General features: G+C 38.8%; 1 protein-coding gene across 1 annotated transcript in view; it reads right to left on the bottom strand.

The window, feature by feature from the left end:
* Positions 1-4,040: 4,040 nt before the first annotated feature.
* Positions 4,041-26,363, bottom strand: part of ATP6V0E1 (ATPase H+ transporting V0 subunit e1) — a 32,885-nt gene continuing 10,562 nt past the window's right edge. The window contains exons 3-4 of the mRNA XM_037800956.1: positions 12,082-12,212; positions 4,041-4,534 (exon numbers count right to left, since the gene is read on the bottom strand). Coding sequence (XP_037656884.1) covers positions 12,119-12,212 — 94 coding nt within the window. The 3' untranslated portion in view covers positions 4,041-4,534; positions 12,082-12,118. The remainder of the gene's footprint in view (positions 4,535-12,081; positions 12,213-26,363) is intronic.

A 26,363-nucleotide genomic window follows, 5' to 3' on the forward strand; every position in this document is an offset into this window, starting at 1 on the left:
CTATTCTGACAATGATTCCTCCAAAACACCAAATTTTTTTTTTCTGATTATAAAATACATGTTCTTTGTGGGTAATTTGGAAGATATACAAAGCTATAAATGCAAAAATAAAAATTATCTGTAATTCCAATGAAAGATAACCACCATCAACATTTTGGTCTATTTCCTAACAAGTTTTTTTCTATGTACATACTTATACACATTTTTTTTTAAGTATATAAGCTTACAATCCTGCTTTTTTTCACCTAACGTAATATGCTGGTTATCTTTTTTTTTTGTTTAATTAAAGTAACCTTTGATTGCTTCACCTTTTTACTAAAGTAAAAAGAGAAAATGCTGAAAAGGAAAAGAAAATTAAAAATAATTTGTAATTATCTTCCAGTGGTACACAATATTAATGGCTTTGCTGTTTGTCTTTTCAATATCTTCTAGGCATATATTTTGAAAGTAAGCAATTATGCCACGATATTCCTTCATTTAGATGCAGCATCTAAATGAAGGAATATTTGAGTGTCTTATGTTAGACATTAGAATTGTTTCCAATTAATCGTGCTCTGATAAATATCCTTTCAATGGTATTTTACATTGTGCCTTTTTTCCTTTGAAAATTAAGGATTTTCTACAATTAATTTTCTTCCACTCAACTCTCGAGAGAAAGTTTAAATGAAAGAGCAGGGGGAAAAATAATACATTACTTTTGCTTTAGTCTCCACCTCCATTTTAAATGCATTATGTTCTCCCAAACGTAACAGAACATTTGCAGCATGGTACGAGGTGACAAAACCATTCTAAGGCACACAGACGCGTATTTAAAAGTATAATTTAACTATAATTAATAAAGGAGCAGCTATTTACATTTCTGGAAGTTGACATTCAGGGCCAATCTTCCAAAGATCCGAGCACCGATTTAAGATAATGTCTCAGCATGGCAAAACATTTCCACTTGATCAGCAAGTACCACCAACCACTGCAAAAAAGCCTGCTAGAGAAATGAGCAAAAAGTGCTAGCTACTTCTAAAGAAAGGGTAAAGAAAGATACATTGCTAAAAGGAACCAATCGATCCTCATACTACATTTTCAAAAGCATGCCATAAACCCCCCAGTTCTGGTAAGAGAGCTGGTAGAACCTGGGAGCACAGTAAGGGTGCAGTCTAGCCATTTAGGCTTGCATTTTTCTCTCTTAAAAGATCCATCTCTCAGCTCAGAGTGCAGGCGTGGGGTGTGGTGAATGCCTTTTATTTATTTTTCTGTCATTCCCTAACTACAAATGATTAATCAAAAGGGAAGCCATCTGTGGGGGGGGGGGGGGGACAACCAAAAGACAGCTCAGCTGCCCTTCACCTTTATAGAAAAGTACTGTCAGTGGACTTTGGGAATTTAATCATTTCTTTGAAAATATCCTTTAAGTATTACTATAATTTATAAACCATCTCTTCACCAGCACCTTCTCATTTGGCATTAAAAACCTCACACAGTGTACAGGGCAGGTATTACCACCATTTTATAGATGAGAAAACTGAGGCTCAAGAATTTAAATTTCTTGCCCAAAGTTATATAGAAAGTAACTAAATTGGATTGCAAACTTAGGACTTCTCCTGGTCTTAACGCTTTTCCCAGGAAGCCACACCAAGTTCACCAAGAAAGGGTTTGGAGGAGAAGGACATTTTAATTATCCTTTTAAAGGGATAGCTGGAATTCCTTCCATCTGGGCCCAGGCCAAGTGCCAGAGCAAGGGAAACACAGAAGAAAACATGATTCACAAACATCCATCTCAGATGCAGAGTCATAGTGTAACAAGACAGTTCTGTTACTAAGGATGAAGTAAGGAGAGACATTTATCTAAGTTTACGTATTTATTGCATTCAATCTTCTCAAGAACTTCATAAATGAGGAAACTGAGGATCAGGAGTTAAGGAACTTGCCTGGCAAGGGGAACTCATCAAAAAATTTCCCTCCCAAAATCTAGTTAACTCATTCCTTCATTTCAACAAAAATGGCAATACAGCTGGGTGACGGCAGAGCCATAATGCTAGGTCTTTAGGAGCTTGCGGTCAGTCTTTATTGGAGGCCTTTAATATCCAATTTGGCTAGGAAATGAGCATGTTTCTTCTTCATGGGTAGGAAGTTACAGTAGGGTTGAGAGAAAACCCTCTTAAGTTTGGGCCTGAGTTGCTGCCTTATTAGGGTCTTTTACTTCCCTAGAAGGCTTAATGAGTAGGAAGCTCTCTACCTGGGCACAATCAAACCTTCCTGGCCACAATACCAGAAGGTTCTTCACTGCTCACATTGCCTGCTGTTCCCACTGTTATTAGTGCAAACACTAATCTTCCTTATTTGTGTTTTCAGGAATTAACTGCCATCAAATGGCAAGTGAGTCCAAGTGTAAACCAATAAGCAATGTGATCTACTTTACTTCCCAACATCTAATTTGATTTAGAGCAAATGAGAAGTACAAAAATGGACCAGTTCAGTGTGACAGGATAGGCAGAACTCAGGGAATTGGATCTATCAAGGTTGTGACATCTGGCTTCAACTATGCCATCAAATTAGAAACGTGCTAAGCCATAATCGATGACAAGCACCCCCAGAGCTGCCCTCCATCACTGCTACAAGGCATGCCACAGCTGAACCCATGTGGACTTCCTGTCAGCTAAGGCTGTATGCTGAACTCAAGATCTGCAAAAGCAACACTCAAGGAAGAGCCACTACGTTAACAACCATCATGATGCTTAGTTTTAAAAACGCCACCTAATTATGGTTGCTGGAAAGCAGATTCATCACTGCAGTCCAGTGCAGGGCCTGACTTGAAGAATCTGGGAATACAGCTTCAACTGGAGTTAACACTTCCCCACGCGGTCAGGGCTCAAAGGCTGTGGCATCCTTTTATGCACCCACAAGAACCACCAATATTTGTTCCATGGCTTTACTTTCTTAAACGACAAATATTGATTAATAGTCATATACATTGCTCTGATGGGAGACAGCGTGGTCATCCACAACGGCAGAATCTGTCCCAGAGTTGGCTCCTGGTCAAGGCACCTCTGAGAGGCAAGCAGTAGGTGGCAAAGGCTTTAGTGTAGAAATTAGGAAACTTGGATCCTACTCTCCAGTCTGCCTCGGACCAGCGGTACCAAACTGGAAAAGTAATTTTCCCTCTCTGGGCTGAGATTCTGTATCTTTAAAATGACAGGGTTAGCCTATGTCACTTTGGCTCTTCCAACTTCAAATCCTCAGTGTTCCAGAATTCCATGGTATTAGTGAAGAGGCCCTTTTGTTGGAAATTTAAAGCATGGAATTGCCTAACTCAGAAAAGCCTTAAGTTCAAAATGAAAGTGAAGAATGGAAAGAATGAAATGAAAGCAGGAGACTCATTTCAACTTGAAACTCTCTACGGTCTTAAGAATAGCAAAGCAATGAGTTCAGTCAGTTTGGGAGGGAGCGAAAAGTACAAATTGCAAAACAGGAAACCCATTCTTGGCTGGCTGTCAAAAAAGCTATGAACTGTTAAAAACTTAGATCCATTTTAATTTCTTAAAAATTATTAGGCCCCCAAATTAGTGAATTACTGAGATGCCTATTACCAAAACACAAATTCCTGGCTCTCTCACATGGGCTTTTTTATCAGTCTAGAGTTCTTTGGTCCATGATGGTTCCAAGGAACTGCTGGTTCCACCCAGCAGCATCTTGCTGCTGGTCCCCGTGGTTCAAAAGCTCCTCCCCCTGGCTCACCATTACACAATCTTGTATTATAGTTCTAAGTAGACCTTACCTTATCTCTCCAAACAGTGTATCAGCTCTTGAAATTGCAGAAACCTCAGTTTTTACATATGTTTGTTTCCCTCAGTGCCCTGGATTCAGAAGGCACTCAAATGTTTACAGAATGATTAAGAAAAGTACTTACCAGTCTCTTCAGGCATTTCAAACTACGTGGCCAGGTTTGTACATCCAACTTGTTCAGACTACAAAATAATTTTTTTAAAAGGCATAATCTAGAGGTAGAAATGCTTATAAAAGTGAACTTTACAAACACCAAAAGCAAATTCCCATAGAAAGCAGAAAAATAATTTATTCCAAAAGATGGCAGAAACAAGAAATTCATCCTGAAAATATAGTTTGTTGTAATTCTATTGTGTTGTGACAGATCTTCCCTCTGAATGTGCAGTCGTATTGAGTGCCCCACTGGCATCTTAGTTGGCTTGTAGCAGTTTCTGGCTGTTCTTTGCTCTTCTCATGGTGTGAGCAGACAGGAGCCATCTTCAAATCCACAGATTCCAAAAAGAGAGTACCCATATTTCTCAGAAGAACAGCATCTTTCATCTCAGAAGATCACATGCACATTTGTAGAGTCGGCATAGTTTAGGTTAAGTAGGCACATCATTCATCAAAGTGTAAAAAAAGGTGACAAGAAAAAAATACTACATTTTAGAAAAGATACTCAAACTTGCTGTGAAGGTTTAAGCAGTTGATGCCCAAGTCAAGAAAGGTGGTCTGGGGTTGGAGGTGATTTTGCATCCAGAGGAATTCTCTTCATGACCTGCAAAACAAAGCCATTCTAGTAACCCGTCCTTACACTTTCATTAGGAGGGGAAAAAGTTAACATCCAGAATGTTAATCAGGCCACTAATTTAAAATATGTAGGGATTCTATAACTACTTGAATGAAAAGTGGGGTTCAATAAACATACAGGATTAGACAGGTTTTACCGGGTTGTGAATGGAGGACCAACTCCCAAGGACATTACTAAACTGAGCATCACAATTGTTTGTGTCGTAGAGCAAGAAGAGCGGAGCTGACAAAAATGGATGGCACTGAAATCTAATGAGTTTACTTTGGTCTCAGAATCTGTATTTTTCCTTCCCTTCTTATGGCAAGGAAGTAAGGTTTCCATACCGGAAGTATGGAAAGTTTTTTTCTAGTGCCAGTCCCCACAAGTGTGGGTGACAAATGAGAATTAATTTTTCTAAAAGATTAAAGCTGCAATACCACTGTTACAAAGCTAGCAAATATTTAAAATTGTTATTTCCACACATCAAACTGCTAACAGTGGTTGCCTCTGGGAGAATGGGGCTGGAGGAGGGAGGTGAGGGGGGGAAATTTACTTGATAAACTCCTTCATATAAAATTTATTTTATGAACTTCTATATACTGTTTTACTTAAAAAAAAAATAAAGCCACCTAAGTGCTACTTTTGAAAGTAAAAAAAATAATAAAGAGGAAAGAAAAATTAAATGAACAGTCCTTTTCAAAGGCAATTTCTATATAAGGTTTGTGCTGGCTGATAAGAAAAAAGCTGGTTATGTCACAAAGATTGCCTAAAGTGTGGAGAAGGTTGGCTGGGAGATGAGTGCAAGGTAGGAGGGAGAGGACAGTTAAATTCATGAGACAGCTGGTTTGCAGCTGGCAGGTCTGGCAAGACTGAAGATCAAACAGCATGGAGAGATTTTTTGGGTTCTTTAGGTTTTCCAAATCAGTAGGCACAATCAGAGTTCCTACCATTGGGTAGAACTAAAGGATTTCCAGACCTGTGGTCCCAGAATGCCCAGAAATGGCCATGAGTCTGCTGCTAAGTCTTACTGGTACAAACTGGGGCAATCAACCTCCCTTGATGGGACTGTTAAACACCCACGATGTAGGACACTGCAAAACAAAATAACTTCAATTCGAGATGTAACCGGAGGATCATTTTCACAATATACTAGGAAAACAGCCACATCAGGCCAGGGAAGTGCAATTACCAGAGCTACGAGCTTCTTGTGGTCTTAAAGTCTCATAAAATCTTTTATTGTAACCTAATTGTCATCTTGTTTTCCTCCTTGGGCTGGCAGGACAGCCCTTCTGCATAAACCTCAATTCCACAGCAGATTATAAATTTAAATTGAGAATACCAAAGTAATGAATACAGATGTTACATGTGTTGATTTTCTGTGAAGGCATACTGATTAGACTTCCTCATCTTTTAGGCCTTTTTTGACAAAGGAACAATCATAAAGGGAAAAATGGATCTTTACTTTTGAAAAACCATATACCACAGGATATTTTTCACTCAAACTCAATGACACTAATTTAAAATATGAACAGGCATTATGTTAAATGACATAGTCTTAATGGTTTGGTTTTAGAACGAATTAAAGAAGCATATAATCTAGTTGTCTCTGATTTGAAATTACTGTTTGTGGGGTGGGGCTGGGGAACCCAACCAAAGGATCCATGTCCTCATTTTGTCAAATAAGGGAATCACTAAAGCTTCTGTTCAGATAAAACTGAGAATGAAGACAACATAAAAATATTATGCCCAGAACCAGGAAACCTGTTCAGGGAAGGCTGAGTGAATATACTTCTTAATCAAAGGATATGTCAATTACGTTTCATTTGTGTCCTTTTTTTTCATTGCAGATAAATCCACAAATAGTTCCTTCTTAACTATTATGTGCAAGGAATTATGGTAGGGGATAAACCACAAGATGTAGTTAAGCAAACAAAAGATATGTGTAGTTAACAATTCAAGGCAATGCACCAAATGAATGGCAAAAACAGGAGAGCTAAACACAATTAGGGATGGAAGAAATATTTGAAACAGTGTCCAGGAAAAGACATGCAAGCTGGACACTGAAAGAGAAAACATCAGGAAGAGTTAAGCAAGAATAAGTGACCTGAAGCAAGAAAGCATAAGAAATGTTCATAGAATACTGTTTACTAATCTGCTTAGTAAATTAATGGATATGGTAGGGCAATGGGAGGCAGGAAAAGCTAAGTAAATTAATTAGGTCAAGTACATGAAAACAGTAGGTCTGGAAACAATAGGTCATGGAGAAAAGTAGCGAGAAGGCAGGCTGCCATGGTGGTTTGAGGGCAGACTGGCAAAACCTTGACCTTGACCTTGACCACAGAGTTAAAAAGCTGGACGTAGCCTATAGATTGGTTGTTCTTATCTTCTGTGGAACCTTTGGTAATCCTGACAAAAGCTGTGTGCCTACAAAATTTTATGTAGCATTTTAAGGGGCATGTAACCACTAAAACTGGGGACTTCTGGTTAAGAAAAACTGCTATTGCCCATGGAGAATAATTGAAGTTTTCTTGAGAGAGCAGCTATCTGTTTCAGGAAGTGGTATATCAGGAAGATAAACAGGGTGGTGTTTTATAGATATGATGACATGAGAGTCAGGGAGACCCAGTCAGGAGCCACTGTAACAATTCAGAGCTGCAACGATCCAGGTCAGAAATTAGGGTGCTTGTTATGGGTGAATTGTGTCCTACTCCCTAACCTCAGAACGTGACCTTGTTTGGAAATAGAGCTGGTGAAGATGGAATCAGTTAAATTCAGACGAGGTCTGTCCTGGTTTGAATGTATAATGTCCCCCAAACATCATTATCTTTGATGCAATCTTGGGGGGCAGACATTTTGGTGCTGATTAGATTGGAATTCTTTGAGTGTTTCCATGGAATGTGCCCCACTCAGCTGTGGGTGATGACTCTGGATATTTCGGTGGAGGCATGCCCCACCCACTCAGGTGGGCCTTGATCACTGGAACCATTTAAATAAGCTGAGGGAAAGAGGGAACTCAGTGCAGCTGCAGCTGTGAGTGATGCTTTGAAGAGGAGCTACAGCCAAGAGGGACACTTTGAAGAAAGCACAGGAGCTGCAGATGAGAAAGCAGACTCTTGCTCCAGAGAAGCTAAGAGAGGACAAATATCCCAAGTGCAACTAAGAGTGACATTTTTGAGGAACTGCAGCCTAGAGAGGAACGTCCTGGGAGAAAGCCATTTTGAAACCAGAACTTTGAGGCAGACATCAGCCACGTGCCTTCCCAGCTAACAGAGGTTTTCCGGACACCATTGGCCATCCTCCACTGAAGGTACCCTATTGCTGATGTGTTACCTTGGACACTTTATGGCCTTAAGACTGTAACTGTGTAACCGAATAAAACCCCTTTTATAAAAGCCAATCCATCTCTGGTGTTTTGCATTCCAGCAGCATTAGCAAACTAAAACACGTCACACTGAAATATGCTATGCTGGGCTCCTAATCCAATATAAGAAGGGGAGACAGAAAGAGAGGAGACAGCCATATGAAGACATAAGCAAAAACGAAGATGGAGGCAGAAATTGAAGTTACACTGCTACAAGCCAAGGAATTACAAGGATTGCCGGCCACCACCAGAAGCCAGGAGAGAGGAACAGAACAGATTCTTCGCTGCAGGCTTCAGAGGGAAGGTGGCCCTGCCAGCACCTTGATTTCGGTCTTCTAGCCTCCAGAACTATGACAATAGATTTCTATTGTTCTAAGCCAACCAGTTTGTGGTACTTTGTTACAGCAGCCCTAGAAAACTAAGACAGTGCTCGAAGGGAGAATGGAAAGGAAGGGCAGACATAAAGATCTAGAAGGTTCAACTGGGTTTGAAGAAGAGGAGAAATAAGTGACCAGATATGTTTTCACTCTAACCAACAGGGAAAACTGGTTATCAGAAGCCAAAACAGAGACATGACTGAGTTTGAAATGGCAGAAGACTGTCCAGCCAGAGCTGTGTGAGGAGAGGTCAGAGTTAAACACTTTAACTGAAACACGCCTTGCTTGTTTAACTTTTCTCAAGTATGGCTTAATTACACCCTCTCAACAGACTGCAAATCCCTTCTGAGCCTTCTTTGAAACCCCCACTCATTACTAGGCACATCATGAGCACTCAAATATTTTTGGAATGCACAGAAAAATGTTCCCTTTAGAAGGCCTAATTGCAACATCCTGTAATGCCAACACCCTGTATTTCTCTCTTGTCCCAGATACTATAATAAAATCGACCTTCTGCTCTCTAGGACTGCTGTAAATTATAAAAACTCATCTACCATATCACAGTGGTAAACCAACTATCTTACAGGACACTGGGTATGAAGCCAAATCCACTCCAAGGAGAGTCCGTACTAGCATCAGACCTCTGAAGACTGCAGGAAAACAGCCACCTTGACGTAACAGTTCCACAACCATCTTAAGTCACACCTGCAAAACTAGGGGAAGCAGACAAGGCTGGCAGCGAGCAGAGATGGAGTGAACACTGTTCTTGGGAGTACTGGGCAGGGTTTCCAGCCAATAAATATAATGTGTTATAACTAGCCTATCATCAATACCTGTGGTTCAGTTCTTCAGCGCATGAAAGAAAATAACGCGATTAAAGTAGCAAAAGCTCAGCTAAGTAACAGAATGCTGCTCAGATCAATTCAATTTCAGCTATAAAAAATTATTCTAAAGCTTTCATAATTGTTCCTCATTTTTCTCTTCCAAAAAATGTCTAACTTACACCTCCTACTTTCCAAATCTGGCCCTTAAAGAAATCATGCACAAAATCAAAAACCTGGAAAACTTGCCAGGGTTTTGGTTCTTTAAACTGCCCCATGAGTATTTAGAAGGACTTCTTCCTTACCAGGTGAAGACAGGCCCAAAATCTGGCTTCCACACTCCTTTATCATCTCACTGTTGTGTCTGAGGTCCTGGCTCAACTCCAAAGTCCTGGAGTTATGGTATTACCATAATCACTACTTCGATGCTGAATGGATATGACATGATGTTCATGATTAGAGGTTGCCTGGCTGTATCCTCCTGTGCCCTTCTACTTCCTGCCATTTTGCTTTTAAAGAATCAACCTAAATATGAGGGTTTCAAGCAACCTGAGTTTGTGCTATGGACCAGAACCCAAATGTTAGAAACTTGTCAGTAAATCAAATTAACAGAGACATGAGACTGAAAAGAACAGGCAAATGAACCCTTTTCAGATCCACCCAGCCAGTGTGATTCAGTGCCAAAGGGCCCAGATCCCTCATTATAAGGGAAGGAAATGAGGCTCGAGAAGCTAAGTGAAGGCAATGCTGGAACTAGATCCAACTCTATAAGGCCTGAAGTTCTCAGCTTTAAACTCAAATCAACATCCTTACTTAATATTCACTAGAATTGAAAGGAAGAGTAGAAAACAGTACCTGCTGAAAAAAAAAAACAGGTTTTTTATGTATCTCTATCTATCTATCTATCTATCTATCTATCTATCTATCTTATGCGTGAGAGAAAAACCTATACAAAAAGAATATCAAAATCTCTTTGAGCAAAGACAGAACTCTAAGGGGGTAAAAAAAAGCTGACTACTTACCTATCAGACTGACAAAAATCCAGGCTGTGAGGAAATGAGTACACTCTCAAATACTGTTGGTAGAATATAAAAATGGTACAATCCCTATAGAAGGGAGTGTAGCAATATCTAGAAAAGGTGTAGATGACTTTAACCCACAAACTCCATTTCCAAGGACTCTACGCCAGATAACACTGGCAAAAATACAAATGTCTTATGCACACAGGATGGCACTGTGGCTCTTAGCAAGAAACTGGAAACAATCTAAAAGAACATCAATGGCTGTAAAAAGATATCTATATACTGACATGAAGAATCTCTAGGGTATATTGTTCAGTGAAAAAAGCAAGGTACAGAATAGTATGCATAATGTGATACATTATGTGTACTTATAGTTGTGGCAGGAAGATATATATTTGCTAATATTTGCAAAAAGAAACACTGAAAGGATATATTTTTCTAAATATATCCTGTTTATTCTTTTGACTTTGGAAATAAGTTTTATTGTGGTAGCAAAACATTGTCAACACAATTAACAGCACTGAAATATATACCTGAATATGATTAAAGGGGGGAAATGTTAGACTGTAAATATGGTAACAGAATAAAAAATTTTTTAAAGAAATCCATGGAACTACACTACACAGTGAACTCTAAGTTAAACCATGGACTTTAATTAATAGTACAATTAAAAAAATGTGCTATCATCAATTGTAACAAAGGTTCACACCAATGTAAGGTGTTGGTGGTAGGGTAATATACAGAAATCCTGTATTCTATGCATGATTGTTCTGTAAACCCACAACTTCTCTAATAAAGGAAAAAAAGAAAGAAAAAATTACTATAAATTAAAACAACTGAATATGACTGAATATCACATTGGTGACATGACTGAGGCAGGAAACATATAAGAGGGGTCTGTCAAAAGGATTCGGTGCCAGCCTGAACATATTCCTGTAGAGCAAAGATAGAATAATTGAATATAAAAAATAATAATAAATGCAATCAATTAAAATTAAAAAGAAAAGAAAACCTCACTGAATACCCTGGAAATAACTGGGGCACCAATATTACTCTGAAAATTAAAAGGCAAGAATTAAATACGTATCCTGCTTTTTCTGTATGAACTGTATTTCCTGGTTACTAAATAAACCTAGCTGATGAAGGAAAGCGCATCTTTATGGAACCATTTCAGCTAATCAAATGTGGAAATAAATAATGATAGAACTAGAAAATCACTATTTTGCAACTTCCACTGCAATGATTAATTCAGGCTATGATTATTGTGACAAGAAACTTTATAATGGGAGGGACCAGGCTGAAGCCACTGATCATCTTAGCATCACCAAAAACAGGACAGCCAGCTAGACATCCAGTGCCTCCTGATGTGAGGCATTATGAAATTCACAGCTCCACCCCTGTCAAAAAGTCAAACATTTAGCGCTAACCTCCATTTAACAAAATAATGGTGCTAGAGGAACAAATTCAAAGACAGTTTCCTGACTCTCATCCAGTGGCTGACTCTTTCCACTGTATCACTTACCTCTCTTGATCCTCAGAACCAAATGAGAGCTGCAATTTTAAGACCAATTTTCAAAAAGCACCACCTCTCTCCATCCAAAGCACTCAGAAACTCTTAATTTCAAATCTGCCAACCACTTCTCAAAGTTGTTGAGTCTTGCAATGCTAAGTATAAACAGGCACTTTTAGGATCTGTGTCTGAATCTGTCTTAAGACTGCATGCAAACAATTTTGTAAATCAAATTTTAAATGGCAGGGTAATAGCAGTTTTAAAAGAATCTCATGGATCATCCTTTGGTAAGATGAGTGGCCTAAGTTCCAGATTTATTTCTCCCCTTCAGATCATATTTGCTTATAAAAAAAAAAAAAGCTTATAAAATTCTGCTAAAAAGTCAAAGCAAACTCTAGCTGACTGATGGCCGACACTGATGTGAAAGAGCAAGATCCTCGTCACCTCAATGACTTGAGCACTGTAGAAGATGTCTTCTTCCTCAAGGCCAATGATACTTGAGATACCAGATGGTTTCATTTTTTAGTTGTGGTCCAAAGAGAGGGTTGAGCTGGGCCAGAATTGCAATCAGCCAACTAAAAGAATGATGGGTGGAGAAATGACAAAAAAAAGTGGTGAAATCATGTTGGAACATGACTGTTTTCAATAAGGATGGAAAAAAAAGCACTTCAGTAAAACTTGAAAGTCAAATTTTTTCTGTTCAGATCAAACCTTCAATGCACTCAAAGTTCGTAATGGAAATATACCTTTTAATAACACATTTCACAGAACCCACCTTGCCTTCATTTTGATATATATCCACAGAGCAGTGCTGCTTTGTCACAGCTGTCTTTTCTCTCCTTTTCTTAATCCCCTTTCCAAGTATCCAAGATATACTGAATTCATATGTTTTTACCTCAAAGAGTTTTTAGCTAATTTCAATTTATCATCATCATGACTTCTAAGCTTGGGAAAAATGCGTATTATATTCATTCTCCAAATTCTGAGGCCCACAACCTTTATGGCACATCTGGTTTTACCGATACAGCCACAGTTAAATTTCAGTCCATCACCTTCCAATTAGATTATAACATTTGAGCTCCCCTTCTCTAACTGCCATCACCACCAAAATGTATAACACATCTTTTGGGGCCCAGTGGAGCCGAACCAAATGGGCATTTAACTTTCCCTGCTTACTTCAGGACCTAAGTAACAAGGTATTTCCTCTGTGTTATGGACTATTTATGGAGGCAGAACAATGGTATCACATCTTACGCTGGGGTTAGGGGTGAAAAATAGCATACAGCCAAAATTATCTTTAACATTTTCTTATGCTGCTCACAAATTTCTGAATAGATGCTTTTATGCCAGATATGGTAATTCATATACTCACATAAGCTTGGGAATCACTGAGCTAGACCAGGAAAGAACAAAAAGAAAGACAGTGTGCAAAAGTCTGGCCATTCGAACCATTCCATGTTTTATCTATTAAACAAATATTTAATGAACACCTACTAGGTTCCAGGCTCCAGGGACACGAGATGAAATGTCACTACCCTTACAGAGTTTACATAATATAATACTGTCAGGTAGTGAAAAGTCCTATGAAGAAAAATAAAGCAGGGTGAAGGAAGAGAATAGGGGGCGGGGAGGGAGGAAAGGACTTGATAAAGCTGTCAAGGCAGGCCTTTCCAAGGAAGTAACCCTTGAGCAGAGACCTGAATGAAACAGAATATATACTGTTTTTAGTTTCTCTTTAAAATATTTTTTGGGGGGTGGGGGTGGGAGGATAAGTAGCAAACAAGCCAAACATCCATCCACTGATGTGGAAGAATAAATTTTAGTAAAAATAATCTGATGCTGCTATATACTCTCTGCATAGGATATAGGGAATTGCTTTCTAAAGACAAGAAGATACATTACTACAGTAGTCTCCTAAAATTTCAGAACTTTAAATTCCCCCGTATGAGAGGAACTAACCACACCTAACCAGGCAGTTATCTGGCTGAATTTCTTTTCTTCCATTTGCTGTAATTTTTAGAACAACTTTTCCAGTTAAAGGATTAAAAAACTGATTCTGATTACCAATGAAGAGATTACAGGAGAATCAGCCAGCACCAGCCAGCATAACTTCAGAAACTTGTGCCTACAGAAACAAGGCACCCACTCAACCCCCTCCCCCCAGACAAGTGGTTTTGTGACAGGAAACACGACACCTGAGGAAAGCAGGCCAAAATAGATACCTCAAGCTGACTCACTTTATAAACAAAAAGTTAATTCAGATGAGATTTTCTGATTTGTCCTTAAAACCACAGTATTGAACACGCACAAAATACCAAGACATGTAGTTGAGGTTTTACATCTATTTGACTCTACAAAAAAAGAGAGAGGAGACCACACAGGCAGATACACTGAAAAGCTCTGTGAGTGCAGTGAACACTAATGGTGCAGAGCTAAGAATCATGGAAAATTCCACAGAACTAGGATTTCCCCAACCCCAGCAGGCAATACAAGCTGACAGCAAAAGCAGTCACCTGCACTTTTGTAAGAGACTGAGATAACTGGCCAATGCTTAGAAATATTAAATTAAGGGTATGCTACAATCTAAACTTGTCCCAGGTCCCCCTTCTTCTCCAAAAATGTGTATTATGCAACAAAAACGCCATCTCCCGGCCCTTTGTATGACGTTTTATAGCCACGGGTCTGAACACTGGCTGCATATTATAATCATCTGAGAGCTTTTAAAAAATTCTGGTGCTATACTTCACATAACCTTTTGTTAAATTCTCCCATGATATAGTTAAGGAAACTGAGGCAGAGAGAGGCTAAGTGATTTGCCTATAGTCAAAACTGAGTGGCAGTAAGGGCCTGACCCCAAAACTGCCCTAACGTTCCTACTACAAAAAAATTAGCTCTGAAATATTTTAACTGAGAACATTTCAGAAGGCTTTCATTTAGCTAAATCTAAACTGTTTTAGAGTTAAGGAAACAAACAAGATTCCTTCTGCTGATTACTGATTAAGTCCATCACAAGCCTTTGGCACCTGGAGTAAAGAATAAATGTGCAGAAGCAAGAAGGGAGTCCACTTTGCTTGCTCAGGTCAGTATTCGGAAACTTTTCTGAATTTAATTTTACCTACTATTTTTAATGTTTCAAATCAAGTGAATCATCTCATGCAAAAAAAAAAAAAAAAACACACAACAAACCACAGTTCAAAAAATTCCTTGGGAAACAGTCCAAGCAAGTTCATTTGAAATTTCACAGAGGAATTTTCCTCTCTAACAGTTCTGTGCCTGCCCTTAAAATTTCCCTTTAAAGCTGATAAACACGACGGAGAACAGAAAAGAGAAAAAAAAATCCATTCTGAATTGATGGAAGTGGGTGGAGGAAGTATCATATTCCGATGAATCTATTACTTCACGAGTACAAGAAAAGGGAACTAAATGTACTTTTTCTATTTGCCCAAACCGTTCCACACGTCTCCGCAATCTGAACTCCAGCCTAATAACTAAACATCTGAGGTTATTCAAACGTCTGGGGCAGCATGAAAATTGCAGCGCTTGAAGGGACCTGAGTCAAGTCCATGTTTCTTGTTTTGTAGATGAGGAGACGTCTAAGTCTTATGGAACTTCAGACCCCACAGCTAATCAGTGATCGGTTGCTTCTGTATGATGCTAAGGATGAAACAAATCAAGCCACACTGACTCATTCCATAATCCTTTACCAGCGCTACCCTCCATGTTAGGCTCGGAGGGAGCAAAGAGGAATTAGTGGTTGATCCTCCAGGGACGCCTGAGCTTGTGGGGTGTTTTTAGTAGGGATATGCACCGGTGTTTTCATTCTACAAACACACACATGCTGGCTGCTTACTGTGAGCTCAGCTCCTGGTTATTAGACTTCTCCAAGCGTAAAATACGCCCTCCCACAGAAAAAGCTATACCTCAAATCTTGCTTTGTTCTTTTGTTCTGCATTCAGGTGTGAGAACAAGGAACAAAGGCACAGGTTACTTCCCATGGATGCACGGATCAAGAGGCCAACTGTTCGGTCTCCCTCCTGGAATGAGGAAGTCTGGCTAGGATCTCTCTTCTGGTCTACTGCCCAGGGCCATGACACTCCTCTGTCAGTGGACTTCTGAGAGACAGTAGACGACTGCTGTCCAATCCTCTCATCCCAATCCAGTGACACAACTACTTTCAAGGGTAGCAACATTATCAGATGCTATTGGAAAATATGAGATCTGGGTTTTTAATTCCATCTACACGAAACATTAGGGCAGTGATTCCAGGCCAGTAAACTTATGACCCTGAGCCTCTGTTTCCTCTTTTGTAAAATGGAGATAATATTCCCTAGCTTAAGACGTTAAGAATTAAAGACATAATATATGTAAGGTACTTTGTGCAGTATCTGATAAATAATCAATAAATGCTAGTTATTCCTTCTCTTTCTCTGTGAGACAGCTAAAAATGTATTCAAGCCACGGAATGAAACGCAACCTATTTACTTCACAAAGGAGTTTCTCACGTGGCACTGAGTCATTCTCCCCTCTGCCTCCCTCCTGTCCCCACCCTCCAATGTGGTAGGCAGAATACTAAGGTGGCCTCCAAGATTCCCACCCCCTGGTATACACGCCTACAAGAACCCCAGGAAGTGAATATGATGGGATAGTCACTCCCCTGATTAGATTCTGTTATAAGGCACAGCTGATGTCATGTATTCTCAGTAGAGGGTGCAGAAGGGACAGGGCAGGCTGGGCAGGAGGTGGGTGGAATGGGTGTGAGAACATTGAGTGGAGCCTGCCCAGCCATGGGCCCAGGACACAGTCCCTCTGTAACCTTGCAGCCTTGGCCTGGAGATAACCTTTCTACAGCCTTTCATCATGGAAACTAGAGCCTCTGCATAGCCTGCATGTTCTCCTGGGTGAGCCCCAGGACTTCCACCACATGCCTTTGCCTCTGATTACCTGCTCCCCTGCCTGCACTCCAGACCCAACTCTGGCCTGCCCAAACCAGTGAACTACTCTGTTATATGGCAGGCTGAACCATACCTTCACCAATAAGGTCGGAATCCCTTCAAGTTCGTCTCCCGGGGTACTATCCTTCAGCCCGAGAGTACCATATTGGGTTTCCTTATACTAACAGTTATTCTTTTATCATAGCTAATAATAATTCTTTGTTTAAGTTAAACTTCCCCCTGTTTAGCCTACTGCATAGTTTCTATCTCTTTTTGGATCCAGGCTGCTACAGGACAAGGATTCAACATGAAGGAGATTTTATGTTGCTGGTTTTGAAGATGGAGGGGCTACATGGCAAAAGAAGGTGGCCTCTACTTGTTGAGAGCCACCCTTAGCTGAGAGTCAGCAAGGAAACAGAATCTCAGTCCTACAACCACCAAAAGGAACCGAATTCTGTCACAGCCATGTAAGCTTGGAAGAGGACCCCAAGCTCCAAATGAGAAGGCACGAACTTATTTTCCATTAACCTTATGCCAACTCTTATCTCTACTCTGCTCCTTTACTACCTCAGAAGCATGCCTTATTTTTGCCAGCTCTAAAGTTAGAGTATCTTTCATTTCTTCTCTCCACACTTCAAGACCCACTTTCTATACTGGGGCTTAAAGTCTGTAACAATCCTTTTATCTGCCAAATTATAAAGGAAAAGTCTATAAAATCAGAAAAGAAAAATCAACACTTTCATATAGCAGGTAATCATGTAGGGCCAGGTACCTAAATTTCCCTTCCACTATCAAAAGCCAAATATTCTGGATGAAGTAAAAACAACTTACATGAATCCATGAGCTGAGAGAAATTTTAAGTAATTCTCAGGCGAAAAAAAAACTAAGAGAAAAAAGTGAAGTAACTGCAGGTCCCAATCCACACCCTGAGAGCATATACTAAACCACATGAACTTGGGCTCTGGTGTGTAGACCCTGAAGGAAATAAGAGACAAAGCCCAGGATCTATCCAGAGTAGAGTTTAATAAAGGTTTCACATACACACCCAAAGAGCTGGCACACCAAAGGGTTATATCTCAAGGTAGGGATAAATCAGATAGAACCCCCTCAAGGGTAATGCTAGAAAAATGAACTGTCTCAAACCCAAGCACTAAGAAGGAAGGAGAAAAACGCTGCTAGTGAGAATTGGCCTTCATGAAGGTTTGTATTCACACTACCTAGATGATCTAAAAAAAAACGCATAACAAGAATTTAATTAATCCCAGCCTGGCGATGGCCCTCAGACATGGCAGAAAAATGTAAATCCTTTTTGGAGAAGCTCACCTTCATACCAAGTCTCAAAGAAGTCATGCATATGAAATTATAGGGAAAATGGAACACATCACAGTAAAATATAACTGAAAACCTAAGAAATCAAGCACCATGAGTGAGAGACAGCAAAAACAACAAGGAGCAAACCTGTGAGAACCTTAGATAATGGAATGATCGGATATGGACTATAAATAAACTAGATTTAGTATGTTCTAAGAAATAAGCTTAAAACACAGGCAGGGAACAAAAAAATGAAATAAATATAGACTGAGCAAAATTGTACAAGAAGGAAAAAAAAGTATATAGAAATGAAAAACATAATACCTGAAAATAAAAAGTCAATGGATGATGGTCTAGTTCTGGTAATAGCAGAGTGGCTTGTATCAGACTCACTCCACAGGTAGTAATTATAAACCCTGAGCAAAATATAAAAAAACAACTGATAGTTTTAGAGAATGTCCAAAAGCAGGCAGAAACTGCAGGGGATTCGACTCTTGAAAGAAGGAAACTACACAGAGTACCCTCATATGGTTTTTCTCCTTTAGACACTGCCCAGTCCATAAGTGGGGCAGAACACCTGGAACTCAAGCAGCTTGACTTGAGATGTCAAAGGATGATCAGAGTTGCCAGGATATTTGGAAATTAAAGAGAAGTCTCAGAGAGGAGGGAGCCGAGAAGGAGCCCCAAATCTGGGTATAAATTTCTCTTAATTCTTTGGCTGACCCCTGAACTGTGCATGTACCAGGGAATCTCTAAGGACCCTGGTAGAAAATGACACCTGGATGGCTGCTAAGGCTGAGCAGGAGTCACTACTGCCTACCACAGGGAATAGAGAATTTGGAGTTTGAAGCAGAGGAGCTTGGTAAACTCCTCAGGCTTTCCACTGAAACCCCAGAAGGGCCACACCTTAACTATGAACTTACTCTAATCCAGAGGAAAAAAATGAAATAGATCTGCCCCAACAAAGTGTAAAACCAAGCCTCCACAAGTTTAAGGTGATCAACTAATAATTTAAATGTTTGCTAGAACAAAATTTAGCACTTTTCAGAGGAACAAAGTAGAATCAGAGTCTTTACCATCTACAATATCTAGTATTCAATAAAAAAACAGACAAGCAAAGAAACAAGAAACGGAATCAATGTCAAGAAAAAAAGGAATCAATAGAAACAGATTCCAAGATGACCCAGATGTTGGAGTTAAAAGGCAAGGACTTTAAAGTAGTTAATTTAAACATGTTTAAGGACTTTATAGATGAAAAAGTTCAGTGAACCCCAATCAGGATAAATCCAAAGAAAACCACACTTACACACATCATAGTCAAACTGCTGAAAAACAAAGATAAAGAGAAAATCTTGACAAAAGCCAAAGGAAAAAGAATGCTGAAGAGGAACTCAAGCTACAGGTGAGTTCTCAGCAGAAACAGTGGAGGCCAGAAGACAATGGAACAGCATTTTTAAAGTTAGTCTGAAAGAAAACAAACAAAATACCCCTTCAACCCAGAATTCTATATCCAGAAAAAAATTCTTCAAAAATGAAAGCGAAATAAAGACATTTTTAGATAAATGAAAGCTGAGAGAATGAAAATAAAAGGATGGAAAAAAGATAAATAATGCAAACAATGAGCATTAAAAAGGTGGAATGATTACTAGTATCAGAAAAAGTAAAAGGAGTATTATAAGCACATCTGTCCTACAACAAATATTAAAGGAAATTCTTCAGGCTGAAGAGATACCAAATATAAACTTAAATCTAGAAGAAGGAAACAAGTGCTCTAGAAATGGTAAATGTAGCTAAATATGACATTTTTTTCTCTTAATTTTTTTATAAGAAATATGAATGTTTAAAGTAAAAAACACTATTATAGGTTTTACAACATAGATATAAAATATATGAATACAAAAGCACAAAGGATGGGGAATTGTTGCAAGGGTGTTACACTTGACCTAAAATGGTTCAATATCAACTGTAAATAGACTGTGAAAAGCTAAGGATGTGTATTTTAAACTCTAGAGCTACACTGAAAGGAAAAAACACAAGGTTTAGCTAAAAAGCCCTTAGAGGAATTAAAACAGAAGTATTTTTAAAATATTCCTTTAACCCAAAATAAGGCATGAGAGGAAAAGTGGAACAAAAACAGATGGGACAAATAGAAAACAAGTAACAAAATAGTGGCTCCAAACCAAGTCACACTGATGATTACATTAATTATATATGGATTATCCATTTGCCAAATACAAGGTAAAGACTGTCAGAATGGATTAAAAAAGCAAGACCTAGCTCTATGGTGTCTACAAAAGACACATTTTAAATATAAAGACACTGACAGATTGAAAATAAAAGAATGGAAAACAACCACGTAAACGATGAGCATAAGAAAGGTGGAATGATCATTAATATTAGACAAAATAAAAGTTAGGTCAAGGAGTATTACCAGAGATGAAGGATATTTTAAAATGATAAAAATATCAATTCATCAGGAAGACACAACAATCATAACTATGTATGCTCCAACAATCATAACTATGTAATAGAGCTTCAAAATATATGAAGCTACCGAAAGCCACTGATTATACACTTCGGAGGGATTATATGGTTTGTGAATAAAACTGTCTCTCCCTCTATATATATTTATGAAGTAAAAATAGAATTAAAAGGAGAAATAGAAAAATCCACAATCGTAGCTGATGACCTAAACATCTCTGTCTCAGTAAACAGAACCAGACAGAAAGAAAACAGTAAGGACATAGAAGATGTGAATCACTTTGACCTAACTGACATTTATAGAACACTACACCGAACTGCAGAATATACATTCTTTTCAGGTGTACAGGAAATGTCATCATGCTGAGCCATAAAATAAGTCCAATTCCAAAAGACTGAAATCTTACAGAGTATATTATGACCACAGTGGAATTAAATGAGACATCAATAAAAATAAGATATTTAGGAAAGTACCAAATATTTGGGAATTAAACATCACATTTCAGAATAACCAATGGGTCAAAGAAATTACAAGAAAAATTAGAAACTTTCAAACTGAGCGAAAATGAAAATACATTATAATGAAATTTGTGGGATGCAGTTAAAGCAGTGCTTAGAGGGAATTTTATTGTCTGAAATGTTGACATTAGAAACGAAGAAAGGTTTCAAATCAATGATCAGAGTTTCTGCTTTAAGAAGCTAGAAAAAGAGCAAACTAAAGCTATAGTCAGGAGAAAGAAACAATGAAGAGCAGACATAAACAAAATAGAAAAAAAGACCAAAAAATAAGAAAACATAACAAAGTTAAAGATTCGGTTCTTTGAAAAGATGTGTAAAATTGATAAGCCCCTAATAAGATTGATCAAGATAAAAGAAAGAACACAAATTACCAAAATCAGCCATGAAAGAAGTAATGTCACTACAGATCCCACTGATAAAACGGATAAGGGACCATCAAGAACAATGTTATGCCAATAAATTCAAATTCATTCAAACAGGAAATGAAATTTTAAAAACTTTTATTCAAATAGCATTAAAAATCTACATAAAAATACTTCCCAATTAAAATCCCAATAGGCTTTTTTGTAGAAACTGACAAGTTGATTCTAAAATCTATAGGGCTATTTTAGAATAGCCAAATAATCACAAAGAACAAAGATGGAGGACTCACATTTCCTGATTTCAATAAAAAGCACAACATTCAAGACAGAGTGGTATCGTCCTAAAGTCAGACAAAGAGACCAATGAACAGAAGAGATAATCCAGAAATAGACATATATAAAGGGTCAAATACTTTTCAACAAAGACACCAAAGCAATTTAACGGAGAAAGAAAAGTCTTTTCTTTTTCAACAAATGATGCAGAAACAACTGGGTGTCTGTATTGGGAAAACAAAACAAGACAATTAAGAAAAACAAAGCTTGACTCCTACCATTCTACTGCCTTTGGCTTTTGGAAGTGGGCATGCCTAATGCCAAAACCCTCTCCACTGCCAAGCTTATCGTGTAAAGCCTTTAGGTCTAAGTTCTCACCTAATAACAGAGACTATAAAAAGTAAATTCAACATGTCTCATTTTTGTTCACCTCAACTATTTCCAGAAATCCAAACTTCCAGAACCAACTATTATGGTCCATCTCCAGAATGCTCTGTTTATCTCACCATGTGATCCAACTTCCCACATTTCTCTTTCTTTCAAATTCTTCCACTACTGAAGCTTGTGTCCCACCTCCAGTGCTTATGATCTGACTGGTCTGGGAGCTGCCTGGCATTGGCATTTTAAAAGCTCCCCAGGTGATTCTCACCTGTAGACAGGCTTGAGAATGCTGACAAATATTCACAATCACTACTCTACAAAGGGCATTCGGCACTGCCTGGCAGTGGCGTTTCTCTAATAAGCTCGTTTATTCTTCCACTCTCCCAACTATTCCAACCTTTTCCTTAGTCCTCAAACCTCCTATTCTTTCTCCATGTACTCTGCTACTCACTCCCCTACCTTTTTCAGCTGATGACCCTGCCTCTTACTTTCCCGAGGAAACAAGAAGCTGCAGAAAGTCTCTCTTTCATAGGACCAAATCTACATAAAACCTGTATGTGCACCTGTCTTCTTTTCACGTTACAGTGAAGTGCTCCAGTGCCTATCAATGGCCCATCCCTTCGTGTCCAATAGAGTCTCCTTTCCTCTCTCCATCAGACTTTCCTAACATACTCCTCTCTCCTGCATCCCCCTCCCCATCAGCATAGCAACATGCCCTTGATCCCTCAGTCCTATCAGCTACTACTGCATTTCCTTACTTTCACAAAAAAGACTTTTCCAGAGTTAGCTATATTTCTGTTTCCATTTATCACTCCATGAAGACTACTACTGTCAAAGCCAACCTCCAGGCTGACATGTCCAATGGATACCTTTCTTTCCTCACTGTTTGACACCTGGCGGTACTCCACAGGTGACCATGCTCTCCTTCCGGAAACATTCTCCCAACTACTAAAACACTGCTTTTCCTCTTTCGTGTCTCTGGTTACTCTTCCTCTGCCGCCTTTTTCTGGCTTTTTCTCATCTATATAATATCCAAAATTTGGAATTCTTCTAGTTAAGCCCTATGCTCTCTTCTCTCTCTCAACCACTTTCCTACTTTAGGGTTTTTCCTTGGCACTACTGATATTCTGGGCTGCAGAATACTCACTGTGGGGGCAGTGTAGGATGTTTAGCAGCATCCCTGGCTTCTACTCTCTAGATGCCAGTAGCAGCTCCAGCAGAGAACCACTCCCTTAGTAATTACAGGTATTCTCATGGCCTCAAGTTCTCTCTCCTCATACCCAACTTCCCATTTGATATCTTCTCTGGGAAGTCTCACAGACATCTCAATCTTCCCTTATCTCCAACTGAATTTGTGCCTTCAAATTTATATCCTGTCCTAAATCATCACCATCTTAGTAAATGGCCCAATTCAGAAATCTGGGAGTCATCCTTAATCCCTCCTACATCCAAACCATCAGTAAAGACCTATAAATTCTACCTCTAAATTACCTCTCAAATCTGGGCACCTCTCTTCATCTTCACTACCATCACCTCAGACCAAACAACACATATCTCCCACCTAAATGAATGTAATAACCTCCTAACTGGTGTCCTTCCTTCCACTCTTCCCTCCCAACAGTCTACTCTCCACAGAGCAGCCAGAGTGATTTTTTAAAGATGTAAATCCCTCCAAATCACTCCTTTATTAAAAATCTTAAAAGATTTCCTATTCATCTAATATCAAATCTGAACTCCTTACCCAAACTTCTACCATTCCCCACGCCTATTAAACTCCAGTCACGCTCCCCTCCCAGAAAGTCCAATCTCTTCAGCCCTCAGTGCCTTTGCATCTATGTAGAATCTTGCCTAGATAGAATGCCCTGCCCTCTGTGCTCTCCAAGGCTGATTCCTTCTCAGACAGGCTTTCTATTACCACTCGGAATAAATCTCCTCCTCTTCCCACCATCCACATTTTTCTCTATCTCAGCACCTTTTTCAGCCCCTTAAAACATTTTCTCATTTGCCTATTAAAAATTTACAACAAGTTTGCTGCTGCTGTTTATCTGTTTATCGTCTGACTCCCCTCACTAGACTGTTAGGTACAGAAGGACAGAAATCTGGTTCTGCACTGTATATCCTCTAACTGGCACAGATGAGGTGTTGTATAAATGCTTGGTGGATTAATTCCAGATGAAGATGCATAGCAAACCGTAAATAAACAATTATAAGCAAGAAATAGAAATTGAAGGGAACAAGCCAATTAGCTACAACAACAGATGGCTTCCTTTGGCTATCCATGCACAAGCAGGAAGGACTAAGGGCAGGAGAGCTTAACATTTTAGGAACAAAAGTGCGTTACCTACTGCTTTCCATTATCAATTCCTTTCTATTAGCAGACATCACCAAATCAGAAAGCAGGCACAAAAAAATAATTACCAATCTACACAGAAACAGAGACAGACATTCCACCTGTATAAAATATAATTTCTATCCTGAAGGTGCATCAAAGCTAGAAGGGAAGACAGATGCTACCAAAAAACTAACTGAAGGCCAAACAAACCACCTGCTAGTTGCATCAAAGGGACTGACTCAGGAGCCAACTAGAATAGGCTCCCACTGGCCAAGATGGAATAATCTGAACATTAACTAGGATATTAATTACACTGCATTGAAACACAAATATGTTTAACTACTTAAGACCATATGATACTAAAACAAAACAAAAATCACTGGTTCCCATTAGAGGATGCTAGGAAACCAATTCATTATTCTCAAAACTGGTAAATAAAGGAAAAACCAAACATTTATACTATCTTTCCTTTACAAACTCTTCTTCAGTTATCTGGCTAACCAAATAGCTGATGAAGTAAATCTTTATTCAAAGAAGTATTCCAGTTAATGAATGAAGAAGAAATGATAGAATACCATCAGTAACTGCCAACAACACAAAGAAAAGCCAGACATTATATACCTCTGATGACCCAAACTGGTTCATTATGCAGAACACCTAGTTCTCCACACCACTTATGAGAAAGATTTTCCAAAAAATTGAAGTTGAATCTGATCTAGCCTCTAGGTACGATTACCAGTTTACAGGAAATGCCAAGAAAGAGAAACATCTTTTAAAGGACATCATGGATATACAATCAAAAAAGACCAGACTCTGGAAAACTAGGGGGCAAACAAACCAGTTGTTTTTTCTCTAAAAAATAGGCAAGAAAAAAGAGGAAGACAGATGGAGAAGAAACTTATAGAGACTAAAGAGATTCTAACCAATTAACTGTGCAGTATTTGGATCCTGAGTCAAACGAACTATAATATAACTTATGAGACAATTAGAGAAATTTAACATGATAAGATATTTGATGATACTCAGGAATTAACTTTTTGTATATGAGAATGATATAGTGGTTATGATTTTTAAAAGAATGATTATCTTTTAGAGATAATTTTGAGATATTTCTAGATGAACTGATATGTCTGAGATTTGCTTCACAATCTGGGGTAGAAGGGGAAAGTGTGCGGGGATGAAACAAGATTGGCCAAGAGTTGATAATTTTTGTAAGTGAATGACAGGCAAATGGAATTTCATTATACTATTCTATTTTGTAGAGAGAGTATGGTAGATTTCAAAAGTTCTAACTCAAAAAGTTAAAAAAAAACAAATGCTACAGTAAATAATACCCCAGAAACCAACCAGCTCATAGTTGTTTGGTTGGATCCCAAAGTGAGGTCCACTGGTTCCTGGAACGTGATCATGTCCTGTGCCCAAAATGGTTCTAGAGCAGGATCCAAAAAAAAGGTAGGTAGCAAGGCTGGGTGGAAGGTATCTGCAAACTCCTGGACAAGTGAAATAGAGTTCCTGTGGCTGTGCAGGTCCTGTGACAGGCAGTGTTAGGGGGTTAGAGGGGTGATTGAGAACTCTTTGGGAGGAAAAGAATAGGGGTCTGTGAGAATGAGTGGATGGGGAATCTTTGGAAGTGGCTGAGGGTGATAGTGAGGGAAGTGACCGGGGGCTCTCTGGCTCTTAATTTGTTCACTGTCTGTCGCCCCTCACTAAAGGGGGCAGGGGGCTTTGTCTGTTTGGCTCATTTACTAGATACAGTGCTTGGTGCAGAGTAGGCTCTAAATAAATATATGTTAAGCGAATGAACTTGAATAAGGCCTAGTAACATACCTGCTACACAGACTTGTAAGCAAATTGTGCCCACAAGTAAATACACTTCTTTGAATTAAAAAAACCAAAACCAAAAACAAAAAAACCTCCAGTAATATAACTTCACATTTTTATTGTCCTTTGTTTTAATTTTTCACATATATCACCGCAAAAGGTAATTAGGCCAAGTATTATTCCTCCTCGAAGAACTAAAGTCTCCTGTCTCCTAGTCAATATTTCTTCTTCTACATGACTCCACTGTTAAGATTTACAATTAGTCAAGTGCTAAAGATACAGCGTATTTTCCAAGAAGAAAAAGTTATGTTCACA

This window comes from Choloepus didactylus, chromosome 13, assembly GCF_015220235.1.
Source record: "Choloepus didactylus isolate mChoDid1 chromosome 13, mChoDid1.pri, whole genome shotgun sequence".
NCBI classification, from domain to species: Eukaryota; Metazoa; Chordata; class Mammalia; order Pilosa; family Megalonychidae; genus Choloepus; species Choloepus didactylus.